General features: G+C 47.0%; 2 protein-coding genes and 1 long non-coding RNA gene across 5 annotated transcripts; 2 read left to right on the top strand and 1 right to left on the bottom strand.

Moving 5' to 3' along the window:
* The first annotated feature begins 34 nt into the window (after positions 1 to 34).
* Positions 35 to 3,436, top strand: LOC306670998. Its single transcript, XR_013766558.1, has 3 exons — positions 35 to 162; positions 1,305 to 1,374; positions 3,209 to 3,436. It is a non-coding gene; the product is annotated as an uncharacterized lncRNA (long non-coding RNA).
* S100A1 (S100 calcium binding protein A1) lies at positions 1,483 to 5,726 on the bottom strand. Its single transcript, XM_079155918.1, has 3 exons — positions 5,580 to 5,726; positions 3,443 to 3,596; positions 1,483 to 1,820 (listed from the first exon to the last, which is right to left on the bottom strand). Exons 2-3 carry the CDS (start codon positions 3,581 to 3,583, stop codon positions 1,677 to 1,679), a joined length of 285 nt encoding a protein of 94 aa, XP_079012044.1. The 5' UTR covers positions 3,584 to 3,596; positions 5,580 to 5,726; the 3' UTR covers positions 1,483 to 1,676.
* A 149-nt stretch (positions 5,727 to 5,875) lies between these two features.
* S100A13 (S100 calcium binding protein A13) lies at positions 5,876 to 14,680 on the top strand. 3 transcript variants are annotated; one of them, XM_079155737.1, is made up of 3 exons: positions 5,876 to 6,576; positions 7,952 to 8,144; positions 14,426 to 14,668. In XM_079155737.1, the coding sequence occupies exons 2-3, from the start codon at positions 7,992 to 7,994 to the stop codon at positions 14,567 to 14,569; spliced, it is 297 nt and encodes a 98-aa protein (XP_079011863.1). In that variant the 5' UTR covers positions 5,876 to 6,576; positions 7,952 to 7,991; the 3' UTR covers positions 14,570 to 14,668. The 3 variants fall into 3 exon arrangements, with proteins under 3 accessions (XP_079011863.1, XP_079011862.1, XP_079011864.1); XM_079155736.1 differs by lacking the exon at positions 5,876 to 6,576 and adding an exon at positions 6,642 to 6,948 and having other exon boundaries at positions 8,065 to 8,144; positions 14,426 to 14,680; XM_079155738.1 differs by lacking the exon at positions 5,876 to 6,576 and adding an exon at positions 6,679 to 6,948 and having other exon boundaries at positions 14,426 to 14,669.
* Positions 14,681 to 14,966: the final 286 nt, after the last annotated feature.

Raw genomic sequence — 14,966 nt, 5'->3', positions numbered from 1 at the left:
AATGGCGTCTACGTACTTACGTCAGGCGCTTAGATGCGCACGCAACTAGGGGCGGGGGTGATGGACTACGCCTGCGCAGGAGTCAGAGGCGGAGCGCTGCGTTGAAGGAGGGGCTTTAGCAAACTCACTTCGGAGTTACACGCGGTATTCGGTCCATGAGGGGTGTGTTCAGTGGCCTGGTGGGTGGGGCGTGTGGAGACTAGTTTCCCGACCGAGTTGCACTACAATTTGGTGGGGTTGTGAGTGGTTTTGATTGTAGAGAGGGGCTTCGACCCAGGTGGAAGGTGTTCGGTCCAATGAAAATGTTCGTATTCCCTCATTCCCTTCTCATCCCGGCCGAGAATGGTGTCTAAAAATCTTTGTGCGGGACTTGCCTCTGTCTCTTCCAGACTATGGGACCCAAACGATTTGCTTTGGTTCTCGCCTCTTCCCCATTTGCCCTGTTCACAACTTGCCTATTGTGTGTGGCATAAACTTTAACCTCACCCACGGCCCAGGAGGCTAGTGCCGGGAGCACACCTCTAGCTAACTGTACACCAGCCATCATAGCAGTTCATATTTTCAGCTTCACTTCTTCCCCTTCCCAATTTGGCTTGAATATGGCCTAAAACTTCTTTTGGGGGAATGTTCCATGATTTTTCCCAACCTACCATCCATTGGAATTTTATTATTTTTATTTATATTTTATTTTTTAATGGTCCTAGCTATCCAACCTAGAGCATGGGCATGCCAGGCAAGTACACTACCACTGAGCAACATCCCCAACCCTCCATAGGGATTTTTTTTTTGGTACCTGGGATTGAACTCGGTCACTCTGACCACTGAGCCACATCCCTAGCCCTATTTTGTATTTTATTTAGAGATGGTCTCACTTGCTTAGTGCCTCGCTTTTGCTGAGGCCCCCTTTAAACTCTTCATCTTGCCTCAGCCTCCCAAGCCACTGGAGTTTCAGGTGTGTGCCACTGCCCCTGGCTCCATATGGATTTTGATGCATAAGTATAAAGGGATTTTTCTTATGGCTCAGTACACAAAGCACTTAAATATTTGAGGAAGGAATGACCAAACACATCTTCCTTCCACCCCATATACATTTTGGGACTCTTTTTCTTTTTCTTGGCACTTAGTTTGTGTGGGTGTATTTAATGGTCCTGCACCCTTGCTGGACTTTATTCTAGTGAGGGTAAGGGCAGTGTTTTATTTTGCTCACTGGTGTATCTCCAATTCCTACACAATGTCGAGCACATGGTAGGACCTCAGTAAATGTTGGTTGAAGGTTGACAGATTTTTTCCTTCTGGTTTTATAGTTGAGAAGCTGATGTCTCTTCCAGCTGGAACCTTGGACCCCCACATTTCTGAGCCTTGAGCATTCTGCAGGTAGGAAGATGATATGCACAGTGAATGCTCTCCAAAATAAGGGGAGTTGGGAGTAATCAATTCTCACTTCTGCACCCACTTCCAGACCCCATAGGAGACAGACATTGATGGCTGGCGAGAGCGGAGCCTTTAATGAAAGATTAGTTGCAGGCCTGGACTGCTACTTTTGCGCCCTTGGTGTATGTTGAGGGAGGTGGGCAATGATGAGAATGTGGAGAGGGATAAGTGGGGTGAGATGAAAGCAGGTGAAGGGGCAGGTCTGGCAGGGGAAAGGGAAGGACGCTGCCCACTGAGCTGTCTGCTCAACTGTTCTCCCAGAAGAAGTTGTTACAGGCCACTGTGAGAGCAGCCACAAGCACCACATACTCCTGGAAGTCCACCTCCCCATCTCCATTCTCATCTAGCTCCTTCATCACCTTGTCCACAGCATCTGCATCCTTCTGGGCCTGTGGAGGAAGGAGAGGGAGAGGGCCATATGTATCAAAGTCAGGGACAAGAGAGTAGTTGAGGAGAGCAAGGCAGAAATGAGCAAGAGGTCAAACAGCATCTAATTATGGGATTCTTCTGCTTTCCTCCTGAAAACACTCATGGGCTCCTGTTGTCTACAGAAGAAACTTCTTAGCTGGAAGAGTTAATAATAACATCAGTTACCATAAGTTGATTGTCTACAGTGTGACAAGCCCTATACCAGAAGCCTTACAGGCACTGTCTACTTTAATTCTAATACAAACTGTATGGGGTCCTTTATTTATTCCATTCTGAATAAGAAACATTCATGGTTTTAGTTAAATATTTATTTATTTAATTTTATTTTGGGGTACTGGGAATTAAACTCAGAGCCACTTGACCACTGAGCCACATCCTCAGCCCTATTTTGTATTTTATTTAGAGACAGGGTCTCCCTGAGTTGCTTAGTGCCTTGCCATTGCTGAGGCTGGCTTTGAACTTGCAATCCTCCTGTCTCAGCCTCCCACACTGCTGAGATTACAGGTGTGCACCACCATGTCTGGCGGTTTTAGTTAAATAAATGTGCCCAAAGTCACACAGAAAGTGTCAGGGCTGACACTGGATGTGGTGGCCCACACCTGTAATCCCAGCATCTCAGGAGATTGAGACAGTAGGATTGCAAGTTTGAGGCCAGCCTCAGCAATTTAATGAGACCCTAAACGACTTAATAAGACCCTGTCCCAAAGCATAAAAAGGCTAGGGATGTAGCTCAATGGTTGAGCACCCCTGATTCAATCCCCCGTACCAAAAAGAAAAGAAAAAAAATAGTGGCAGGATTTGTTTCAGTGACTTGGGAGGATGAGGCAGGAGAATCACAAGTTTGAGGCCAGCCTCAGCAACTTAGTGAGACCCTGTCTTAAAATAAAAAATAAAAAGAGCTGGGAGTGTAACTCAGTGATAAAGCACCCTTGGGTTCAGTGCCCAGTACGGAATGTGGGAGAGGAAGAGAAAGGAAGTAATAGGGCCAAAATTTGAATGCAGTCTAATAAAATCTCACAGACATACATTCTGTTGTATCTGAGGCTTCTTTGCTGTGTGCCCCCTGTTAACGTTTGCAACCTACTTCTCTGCATCCTCCATCAAATGAAACTACTGGATGTGCTCCATGTTCTGTCTCCTATGCTTTTGTTCATGCAGATATTTCCTGAAATGTCTTCATTTATCCTAGTCATCTTCCAGTGGAAGCTCAACTGCCACTTTTCAAGGAACCATCTTACTTCAGTCTGGTTATCAATTTCCAACAAACTCTTTCTGGCACCTTTGTTAAGGCTCTGGGTATTTCCTGGAGTTCATGGTTTATTTCCAAATGTCAGTCTTTCCCTTCTAGACTATGAACCTTATTGACGAACCTGTGCAAGACCTAGTACTTAACAGGTGAGCAGTAAACCAAAGCATTTCTATGTGACACAGGAGGACCAAGAGAACCTGGAAAAACCCAGGTGAAAGAGGAGGGGGATGATTGGACTGAGTTGGGGGTGGGGTGGGAAGAATGGCAGGGAGGTGCCCACCCCATTCCCCCACTTCTTGCCCACTCCACCCTGTACTCCCACTCCATGCTCACGTCCAGAAAGCCAGAGAGCTCGGTTTGCAGCAGCTCTTTTAGTTCCTTCTTGCTCAGCTTGTACTTGTCCCCCTCCTTGCCTGAGTGGGCGTGGAACACGTTGATGAGGGTCTCCATCGCAGTCTCCAGCTCAGAGCCCATTGCAGCAGTGCACCTACTCCAGCCACACACACACCATAGAAGTGAGCTTGGGACCAGGCCCAGGGTATATGGGGTTCAGGTGAGGGGAATCCTCAGGCCTAGCCCTGGTTCCACAGCTCAAATAACCATGAGATGGGAGCCCCACTGCAATCTATGTTTCATTGAGATTTTACAATGTGAGGGAAAACCCAGCATAACTAAATCCAGACCTTTGTGTCCCTCAATCTGAACCCTAACCAAAGGGAGTCAGGTTTGGGCATGGAGAGCAAGCAGCCAGAACTGGACTGACTCCAGAGGCCTGCAGTGGCTCCTGGCTGCCTGGGCAGAAACTGGAGGGTGGGGCAGGCTGGGGTGGTCACAGGACCAGGATGGCTTCTTCCGGCTCTATTTTTACCCTGGACCTTGTAGGCCTAGCACAACCAAGTTCTGCTGTTGGGTGGTGAGCTGGGGTCCCTACAGCCTTGACTCAGGGCCACTGCAACAAGAACTGAATCTGACTCCCTCCGTGAGCCTAATGAAGAGTGGCAGCCTGACTGGGCAGCCCAAAGCCTTTTGGGGAAGGGAGTCTGTTTCTGAGCTTCCTGCCAGCAACCTATAGGGGTCTTCTTCGGTCCTTCAAACCCCTTCTCTCTTCAACATATCATTTTGTCTTATCTGGGGTTTGCCTCCAGGTGCCTACAGTTTGATTCCTCTTTGCAGAATTATCCCTTCCATGAGGTGCACGGTAGGAAGAGAGAAAAGAATGTCTGAGCCCTGGAGGCAGAGCTCCCAGGGAGTAAGGGAGGAAGTCTGTAGTTGTCCCTGTGGTTGCCTTGCTGACCTCAGAGCCTGGTTGACGTGGGTACAGTGGGAGCAGGGGAATGGGGCTGGTATGTGTTGGAGATAAAGCCTGAGTGCATGAAGTCTTTTGAGTTCAAGGGGCTGGAAGAGAGCAGGAGAAGAATGGATGGGTCTGTTGGGGAGAGAAGACTGCCAAACCAGGGAGCCTCTATCCTTTGGCCCTGGGATAGTCAGGCCCTCTGCAGCCCCAGGGGGCAGCTCAGGTGTCTGGGATCAGGTGTCCCCATCCTTCCCCAAGACTGGGGGAGTGGACAATGGGCTCTGATCAGATGACATCCCAGCTCTTCAATTCGGCCCTTGTGAGTGTCACCTGAACTCCAGACATGAGAAGCAGTTGTCACAGAGACATGGGGGAGATGGAACCCAAGACGGGGCTGATAGAGAGGATAAGGGGGTGCTTGAGGGAGGGATGCTGGTGGCTCAGTTACCAGCCCTATCAGGAGGGGCAGCTGGAGGTTGCCCCAAGCCCTCCAGCAGCATGAGATTTTATGTGGGGGCAGTTCTGGGAGGATCTGGGGTGGGGGCCATAGGAAAACAAAGAGGAAATAATTTGGGGAAAGAGGGGAGGGGGGGATCTGGGCTGAGAAAAGGGAGGAAGACAAAGAGGAGATCTTGTGAAGGAAGAGTTGGGAGAGGACTCAGAACACTAGGCCCCTCTCTTCCTGATATCACGTGGCCCTTGCTCTGCCACCCCCAGACTTCCCTGGGACCTGGCTCTTGGCAAGGCTAGGAGAGGGTGGCAGAGACTGAGTCTGGAAGTGGGGGCAGGAGCAGCTGTTCTCTTCTATTATTTTTACCCCATTGGAAGCAAGGCAAGGGCTGTGTCCCTTCCCCAATAATGAGAGACTGAGGAGACCTTGGCAGGGGACTTGTGGGCTCTGTGTGGGAAGGGACTGGTGGCCTGGAAGCTAGGTGGTGGGCTCCTGGCCTCCCCATTCACTGAGCTCCCAGCTCTTCCTCTGACTTTCACTCACCTCTCTTACCACCTTCCAAACTGTTTCCCGCAGATCCTGAACTGCCCTACTCTAATTCCTCCCAGACCCTCAGTGCACCACAATGCCATCGTCTCCCCCCTGCTCTTGGGACCCCTCTGAAATCCCCTTTCCCCCAAGCTGACCAGGCCAGGGACCTAGGCCAGGTTGGGAAGGATACTCACAGTTGGCCTGGGCCTGAGATTGGGAGCAAGTTCTGGACAAATGGACGAGGCTGCAGATGTGGCTCCTGGAGCTGTGTGAGGAGACCTGTCTTTAGCAGTCCTTCCCCCGCCGACCCCCCTCCCCAGCGGCTCCGCCCCTTCACAGACACCCAGTGGGGCAAGGGGCCAGAAGAGAACAGAGGCGCCCTCTGTCTCCTGGGCTGGAACAGGCTGCCCTGTGTCTCTTCCCTGGCCTTGGTTGCCTGCCCTCCCAACCCCCTGCAGGGTACCAGCAGCCAAGTACGGGAGGTAGGAGTTGGGAAGGGGGGGAGGGGGGGTTCCTGGGATGGACACAGATGTCTCGCCCCCAGCTCTAAGCTGGCTGTGAGACTGAGCAGGGGAAGGGAAGGACTTTGCAGAGGGAGTCTTAGCCTGGGGCTTCTGTGTAGGGTCTCGGCTCAGTAATTTAGTCTTGGGACTTCACTGAGAGCTTTCAATCCGGGGATTCTAATATGGGGCCTTGGTCTGGATCCTGTTTGTGATGCCTCAGCTTGGAGTCTTGGAGGGGGTCTTGGACTGCAGTGACCTTTGCAGTGTCTCTGCAGTGTTTTTCAGATTGAGCCTTCAAGGGCTGAGCTCCCTTACTTTTTTTTCTTTCAGCTGGGATTTTCAATTAATTGTTGTCACCCTTAGCCCCACCTTCTAATTAGTTGTTGGGGGTGTGGTGTGGTAGGGCAGCAGCCCCCAATAAAGGAAGTGATAGGACTCGAGAACCCCTTCTGAATGGGATCTGTCCAGGAAGTCCCCCCAAGTTAGGGAACCTGTGGGAGCGGGTTAGGGCTGCCAGGGCTCCCAGCCTGAGGGCTAGGGCGAGAGGCATGAGTGGGCGGTCCCCTCTCTTCAGAATCAGCTGTGGAAACTTGACACCTCCGGGCTGGGGCGTGGCTCTCTCCTCTGCAAGCACTTTTAAACCTCCGCCTAGAGGCTCCTGCTCGCAGCACCCCTTCTCCTACCCCTGGTGAGTCGCATCCCCTATAACGATCCTGGAGGGTGTCTGGGGATCCTTTTTTCTCCATTGGCTCCCAGGTCCCTCCACCAGAGCCGGCTTAGACAGGGATTCAGGAAGTGGCTTTGGGAGAGCAAGCAACAGCCCCTGCAGGAGTGTGTGCGACTGTGTGGGTGGGTGAACGGAAATGAGAGGGATGAGTGGGCATGTCCCCTTCCTCCGCCTTCTGTCGTGCCCCCGGGGGAAGTGAGTGCCCTGACCGTGCCCTTGTGAGCTCAGAGAATCAGAAGAATCCTGTTCCTGGACCCTGTCAACTGGAGACAGGATTGGGAGGGTGTGTGGGGTCCTGGTCCCAGCACTCTGTTCAGCTGCGCCAGAGGAGAGGTAGGGTAGGGGATCTGTCCAGATTGAGCCAGCCCTGACCACAGCTGGGCCTATGCCAACCCTAAGCTTCTCTGCTGGAAAGAGTGACCAACGTGTGGGCGGCCGGACTGCAGGCGGGTGGAGACCCAGATCCCCTGTAAACAATCTTTGGAGACAAACAACCTCCTGACTCTTGAAGGCTGGGAGAGACAAGATAGGGCCTCCAGGACAGAACTCCCATAAGAGGGCCACCAGACTCAGGACTTCCAAGAAGGAACTGCAAACTGAAAAATCTCTCCTCAGATAGAGAGATGGCCACACTGATGGATCACCACAGAGGGTCTCCTTTTTTTTTTTTTTTTTTTTTTTTATACTAGGGACTAAACCCAGGAGGCTTCACCACTGAGCCACACCCCCAGACTTTTTTATTTTCTATTTTGAGACAAGGTCTTTCTAAGTTGCTTAGAGCCTCTATTAAATTGCTGAGACTGGCTTTGAACTTGCCATCCTCCTGCCTCTGCCTCCCTAGCCACTGGGATTACAGGCACCTGCACCTGGCTCATAGAGGGTTTCTTAAAAAGGACCTTCAGAAGCCAGGTGTTGGTGGTCCATCTTCAGGGGAGGCCTAGGCAAGAGGGTGATAATTTTGAGGCCAGCCTGGACAATTTAGTGAGACCCTGTCCTCCCTTAAAATAAAAAAAAATAAAAAGAGCTGGGGAATGTAACTCAGTGATAGAGCACCACTGGGTTCAATCCCTAGTACCCTCCCTTCCCCCCACCGCCCAAAAAATGAAGGACCCCAGATTGTGAGACCCACAGAAAAAAAGTTTTCTGGGACTAAACTTAAATTGAGATACTGTTGCCTGGTCCCCTGTCCCAAGCTCAACCCCTATGTCCCCCCTCTTTCTTATAATGACACCTCTAGGCAGAGGCCTGATGTAGCAGCACCAAGGCAGGAACACTGGCCATTATTAGATCCCAGACTCCCTGACTCTTCCCCCTTTGCTCCCTCACTGTCCTGCAGGTCAGCTGTGTGAGCACATCACTCTAACCCCAGGGTCCTCATGGCAGCTGAGCCACTGACTGAGCTGGAGGCGGCCATCGAGACAGTGGTTACCACTTTCTTCACCTTTGCAGGGCGGGAAGGCCGGAAGGGCAGCCTCAGCATCAATGAGTTTAAGGAGCTGGCCACGCAGCAGTTACCTCACCTTCTCAAGGTTGGTGGAGGTCTCTGGGACTGGAATTTTGTGAGACAATTTTTGTTGGACACTGTGTATATGAGGTGATACTGTGCAGTAGATAATGAGACCACAAGAAAGGATGTGAGGCCAGGCTTGGTAGTGCACACCTGTAATCTTAGTGAGGCAGGAGGATTTCAAGTTTGAGGCCAACTCGGGCAATTTAGTGAGACTCTGTCTCAAAATAAAATAACAGGGGTTGAAGGTGTAGGTCAGTGGTTGACTGAGTCAATCCCCCAGGATGTGAGTGTTTGCATGTGTACATGGTTCTGGGTTTTTATGTCTGGTGTGTGTGTGTGTGTGTGTGTGTGTGTGTGTGTATGTGTGTGTGTTCATGTGTGTGACTAGGTAAGTAAAGATACTGTGTTTGTGCAAATGCGAGTGTACAGCTGAGCTCTGTGCTTCCATTAAAAGATGCTGTTTGGTTCTTGTCTGTTTGTGCCCCTCTGGTCTCATTTTCCCAGTATAGGACTGAACCCAGAGCTGGTTTCCAGAACTTCACAGACCCTAAGAGCTAGAAGGAAGCCAAGAGAAAACATGAAACATGGTTAAGACTCCTCACTTCATATATGGAAACTGAGGCCCAGTAGTGGGAATGGGATTGTCAAAAGTAAAAACACTGTTTGGCACAGTGGTACATGCCTATCATCTCAGCAACTTGAGAAACTGAGTCAGGAGAATCTCAAGTTTGAGGCCAACCTGAGCAATTTAGTGAGATCCTGTTTCAAAATTTTAAAAAGGGCTGGGGGTGTAGCTCTATGGTAGAGTACCCCTGGATTTAACCCCCAGCAACACACGCACACATACACACAAGAAAAGAAAGAAAAGAAGACAGCCAAATTCATGGAGTCCTAGACTCTCAGTGTAGGAAGGCTTGTAGGTAAAATCTGTGACTATTTCTCACCATCTATGAGAATCACCTCAATAGAGCACCTGACAGGGTTGTTCTTCTCCTCTACTGGAAGGAATGGTATACTGGAAGGAATAAGTTGGGATTTAAATTTCATTCACTTTGGGTTTGCATGTCATTCTAGGCTGACAGTTTCTTTTACTTCCTTTCTGAAAATTCATAGATGTATACCAGTGTGTGAATATGGATTTTTTTTTTTTTTTTTTTTTTAAGAAACAAAACAAGCCTCTTAAACTTATAGTCTCTCATCTGCAAAGTCCCCTGTATCCTCTGACTTCTCAGACTTCCTTGCACCTCTTTCTTGGAAATGACAGTTTCTCCGCTGAAGTTATAGCTTTCCCTGGAGTCTGACTGAGCAGTAACTGATTTTTCTTCTAACCTCCTCTGGACCTCTTTGCTTTTCATCTGTTTTTCTGGATCCTAGTCTCTTCTTCTGAAGATCCCCCAGCTCCTTGGAAACTGAGCTACCAGCTGCCTTCCCTCCTCCTTCTTTGTTTCTTTTTGCAGTACTAGGGATTGAACCCAGGGGCCCTTTTTATTTTTTACTTTGAGATAGGATGTTATTAAATTGTCCAGAATGGCTTTGAACTTGTGATCCTCCTGCCTCAGACTTCTGAATAGCTGGGATTACAGGTGTACTCACAGTGCCTGCCTTCTGCCCTCCCTACTGTACTTCTTATATCTTTTCAGCTTTTGGCTCACTGTTTTTCTTCTCATCACTGCATCTGTTGTTGTTGTTATTATTATTATTATTATGATTGGTACCTGGGATTGAACCCAGGGACACTTAACCACTGAGCCACATCCTCAGCCTTTTTAAAAAAAATTTTTTTAGAGACAGGGTCTCGCTGAGATTTTTTTTTTTTTTTTTTCAGTGCTAGGGATTGAACCCAAGGTCTTATGCTTTCGAGGCAAGCACTCTACCAACTGTGCTACATCCCTAGCCCCAGGGTCTTGCTGAGTTGCTTAGGGCCTTGCTGAGTTGCTGAGGCTGGTTTTGATCTCAAGAGCCTCCTGCTTTACAAGACTGTACAACTTGTGCCGCTGCTGTCATTATTTTCACTGGCTTCAGTATCTATACAGACAACTCACACTACACGCAGGTCTTTCAGTATTTTGCATCCTCCTTTCTAAAGATCTGTCCTCCTGTATCTCAGCATCCCACTCCTCTGCTCATGCTTCATTACCAAATCCAGCATTTTGATTCCACTGGGACCTTCAATCTCTCTCTTTCTCTCGTTTTTTTTTTTTTTTTTTTTTTTTTTGTTACCCAGAATTGAACCCAGGAGTGTTTAACCACTAAGCCACATCCCCAGCTCTCTATTTTAAAAATATTTTTTTTAGTTATCAATGAACTTTTATTTTGCTTATTTATATGTGGTGCTGATATTCAGACCCAGTGCCTCACGTATGCTAGGCAAGTGCTCTACCACTGAGCCACAACCCCAGCCCATCCCCAGTCCTTTTAATACTTTATTTTGAGACAGGGTCTCACTAAATTGCTTAAGGCCTTGCTAAATTGCTGAGGCTGGCTTTGAACTCTCGATCCTCCTGTCTTAGCCTCCTAAGCAACTGGGATTACACGCTTGTGCCACCATGGCAAGTGGGACCTTCAATCTCTTGACCCATCATTTTTTCACTTTCCATCATCATCTCTCTTCATTTCTCTTCTTCATGTTTCAAGCTCATGTTCCAAGACATTATTATAATAATTCTCCTCAACCCCCTTGATTCTCTCTCTGTTCCATTTGTCTGGCAGAATCCCATCCTTGGTGAAATCCAACATTTCACCTACATTAACTTGCGGATATATCTATCGTCTGTGCCTATACTTGGATAACTGAATCTGACTGGAGGAAAATGCACAGTCTAGTTGACTTGTCTCATTTTAAATCAGCAATCATAGACTCCTGGGGGACCCTTAGCAATGCCTGGGATTTCTGTTGTGTTTCCCTGAATGATTCATTTAGCAGTGCTTTCTGATGATTATATCAAAACTTTCCCTCCCTCCTCAAACTCCAGTGCTTCTTTCCATGTTCTCCCTCTCACTGAGAATTTTCTCATGAAGAAAATAAGAGTCATCAGGAAACTTCTGTGTGTTACCCTCATCCTCAAATCTACTGCTCAATCAGCACATAATCTGCCTGCCTTCCTGTTCACACAAATAATCTGTTTTAGCTCTTCCACTGGTGCCCTGGATCCCATCCCCTCTCACCTACTTTAAAGACTTTCTTCTTGCAATTTTTGAAATGATCTCTTTCTTGAAACATCAAATTTTCCTTCTCTACTGGGTCATTTGTATCATGTTTTTTGTTTTTTGGTTTTTTTGATGTTGTTTTTGGTACTGGGGATTAAACTGAATGCATGCCTTTTTTTTTTTTTTGGTACCAGGGATTCAACCCTCAGGGGGTTAACTACTGAGACACATTCCCAGTCCTTTTTATTTTTTATTTTGAGATAGGTTCTTGCTGAATTGTTTACAGTGTTGCTAAACTGCTGAGGCTGGCCTCTGACTTGTGATCCTCCTGCCTCAGGCTCTGGAGTCACTGGAATTACAGGCGTGCACACCATGCCCAGCCTGGGGTCTCTTCTACAAGGGCACTAATCCCATTTTTGAGGGATCCACCTTCATGAACTAAATTATTTCCCCAAGGCTATATCTCCTAATACCATCACATTTGGGGTTAGAATTTTGTTATGGATTGGATCTGGAATGTATTCAAAGGTGAGGTTTTGGAAAGTGGATCATGAGAGCTCTAACCTCATCAGTTGATTAATCTATTGATGAGGTGGGACCTAGTTGTAGGAAGTAGGTCACTGGGGGCGGGCCACGGAAAGGTTTATCTTCTGTGTGGCCTCCCACCCTGCTTCCTGGCTGCTATAAGCTGACAGCTTTAACACATCCACCCTTATACCATGATGTTGCACATCACCTGAGGCCTGAAGCAGTGGAGCCAGCTGTGGACTGAAAACTCTGAAACTGTGAGCCCAAATAAATCTTCCCTCTTCCAAGTTGTTTGTGTCATGTATTTTGGTCACACAATAAAATGCTGATAATACAAAGATTTCAACACGATTTTTGCAGGGACACAAAATTCAGTCCATGAGGGGCTGGGATGTAGCTCAGTGGTATGTGTGCAAAGGCCTGGGTTTGATCCTCAGTTCCAAAAATGAAATGACCAAAAAAAGTAACAAATAAACAAACAACCCAACCAAAAAGATTGAGGGGTCTGGGGATGTAGTTCAGTGGTAGAGTGCTTGCCTGGCATGCATGGGGTCCTGGGTTCAATCCCCAGCATCCCCCAGAAAAGAAAGGGCTGGGGATGTATCTCAGTGATAAAGAACCCTTGGGCTCAATCCCTCATACAAACAACAACAATAACAAACAACTAAAATTCAGTCTATGAGAATGTATGAATATAATTGTAAAAAAATTTAAAAATGAAAAAATTTCCAGTGAGTGAATGAATGAATATGTCTTTTACATATTGTTCTACAAATAGCTTTTTAAAAATGTAACAGTGCATATAGGATATTTTCCCATTAAAGGAATAACAGACTGTCCAGGGTTGGTGACGCAGCCCTGTATCCCAGCAATTGGGGAGGGTGAGACAGGAGTATTGCAAGTTCAAAGCCAGTCTCATCCATGTAGTGAGGTCTTAGTTGAGACCCTGTCTCAACATAAAAAATAATAAAAGACCTGGGGATGTGGCTCAGTGGTTAAGTGCCCTGGGTTCAATCCCTGGTACCAAACAAAAAAAAAAAAAAAAAAAAAAAAAAAAAAGAAATGATACACTGTATTCCATTTGATAGGTCAACACAAATTTACGTAGCCAGTCCTCTGTTGATGGACATTGCTCTTGTGTTAAATTTTCCTGTTTGCAAACATCTTTGTATATCTTTATATATTTGAGGGAAAATAATTACATTGGGTTAAGACCTAATAGTAGAAATATTAGGTAAAAGGGCACGTTCATTCTTAATTTTTATGTATGTAACCAATTTGCCTCCCAACAAGATTGTACCAGTTTACATGGCCACCCCCAGTGCAAGAGAATGCCTGTGTCTTTACCCAAAGTAGGTATTACCAAGCTTTTAAGTTTTGCTCATGTAACACGTGAAAATACTATCTTTTTTCTGATTTATACTTCTTTAGTTCTGAGCGAAATACAACATTAAACAATATAATTGTGGTGAATATGTTTATTGCTCCTGCTGTTGACTGCTTGTTTCTTTTTCTTTTTTTTAATCAATGGGCTCATTATAGACTGGGGAGGCTCAGACAGGAGAATTGCAAGTTCACAACCAGCCTGGGGAATTCGGTGAAACCCTGTCTCAAAGTGAAAAATAAAAAGGGCTGGGGATGTGGCTCTGTTGTTCAGTGCCCCTGGATTCAGTCCTTAGTAACCCCCCCCCCCAAAAAAAAAAGTAAATAAAAATAAAGATAAAAAAATAAATGAAAAGGACTGGGAATATAGCTCAGTGGTACAGTACCCCTAGCTTCAATTCCCAGTATCACAAAACTGAAAAAAAAAACTAAGAATTTGATTAGCTCTCCTATAAATTAGCTTTATGCTATCTGGAGATTTGGCAAATCTTCTCTGCCTTCATTCAGATGTTGATTTAAGCATTAGACTCTCTTGAGGCATGCTTCTCTGGTTTGATATTGACCCATTACTCAAAAATTTTTGATTGTGATCGTCTGGTAATATATCCTTTTATCATGAAGTCTGGCTTATAGTATCCCTGGGTTTCACAGGCCCATCTTGAGAGACTTTATCAAGGGCCCCTAGGAAACTAGATACCCTGTGTCTTTGCCATTCCCTGATCTACCAGGTACTGGCCCAACCTGGATACATGAGAACACATAAGGGTTATACAAATGAGCAGCTACTACTATGAGGGAGGTGGGTGGCTGAGAAGGCTCTCAGGGGAGTCAGGTTGGATCCATCCCAATGAGGGCTCCCTGAGTATTATTGGGTAAACCCATGACTGACGCAATAGTGTGCTAGAGCCAGCTTTTACCTACTAGTGAGAGCAGATTGTGTGCATATCTTTCCAGCTCTGTATTCAGTGACATATTTGTAGATTATGATAAGCCATGCTTGGAGTATTTGTACCAGGGCAAACAAACACAGATCAGGCCCTTCCACTTCTCTCTGCTGGTGTTCTTGAAGTTGGGACTCCAGGGCAGTACAGGCCTGGGCCTGCAACCTTTTCCTTCAGGTAGGGACAAGGGTTGTTGCTCTCTGAGGGAAGGGCTCTCAGAGAATGGTAAGCTGGAAATTTTCACCTTTCTATCTTAAAATCCCCCCAGTTTCTAACCCTACTTTCCCTTTTGTGTTCTCAGGATGTGGGCTCCCTAGATGAGAAGATGAAGAGCTTGGATGTGAATCAGGATACAGAGCTCAAGTTCAATGAGTACTGGAGACTGATTGGGGAGTTGGCCAAGGAAATCAGGAAGGAGAAGGCCCTGGAGATCCGGAAGAAGTAAAGCCTGCTGACCAGGATGGGGGTGGGCAGGGTAGGACTGGGTGGGGACAGGCAGAACCCTATCAATTCCCCAAATAAATCTCCCTTGAAACACAAATGTTTCTTACTCACATCCCATATTGATTTCTTCTCTTGAGACCGGGGAGTGGGAAAACTGTCCTGACCTGAGGGCAATTCTGAAAAGTATGAGCTCCTTGAATACAGGGAGCATTAATTCATCTTCAGTTATTCCACAGCATCTAACATGAGGTCTTGTACTGATTAGGTGCTAAATGAATAAATGGTTAGGCTGGGCATGATGGTGCACCCCGATTTGGGAGACCAAGGCAGGAGAATTGCAGGTTCAAGACCTGACTGGCAAAACAAAACAAAACAAACAAACAAAAAAAACCTGACTG

The sequence above is a fragment of the Sciurus vulgaris genome, assembly GCF_902686455.1.
Source record: "Sciurus vulgaris genome assembly, chromosome: 1".
Taxonomy (NCBI): domain Eukaryota; kingdom Metazoa; phylum Chordata; class Mammalia; order Rodentia; family Sciuridae; genus Sciurus; species Sciurus vulgaris.
This window is presented reverse-complemented; position numbering and strand designations above follow the sequence as displayed.

Bases quoted from the DNA above. Each gene is read 5' to 3' on its own strand.
- S100A13 (XM_079155736.1), top strand. From the start codon at position 6,771: ATGTCCCCTTCCTCCGCCTTCTGTCGTGCCCCCGGGGGAAGTGAGTGC. The intron at 6,949-8,064 runs GTAGGGTAGGGG...TCACCTTTGCAG, and splicing joins TCAGCTGCGCCAGAGGAGAG to GGCGGGAAGGCCGGAAGGGC. The intron at 8,145-14,425 runs GTTGGTGGAGGT...TTGTGTTCTCAG, and splicing joins AGTTACCTCACCTTCTCAAG to GATGTGGGCTCCCTAGATGA.
- S100A1 (XM_079155918.1), bottom strand. From the start codon at position 3,583: ATGGGCTCTGAGCTGGAGACTGCGATGGAGACCCTCATCAACGTGTTC. The intron at 1,821-3,442 runs GTGAGCATGGAG...CTTCCTCCACAG, and splicing joins AGCTCTCTGGCTTTCTGGAC to GCCCAGAAGGATGCAGATGC.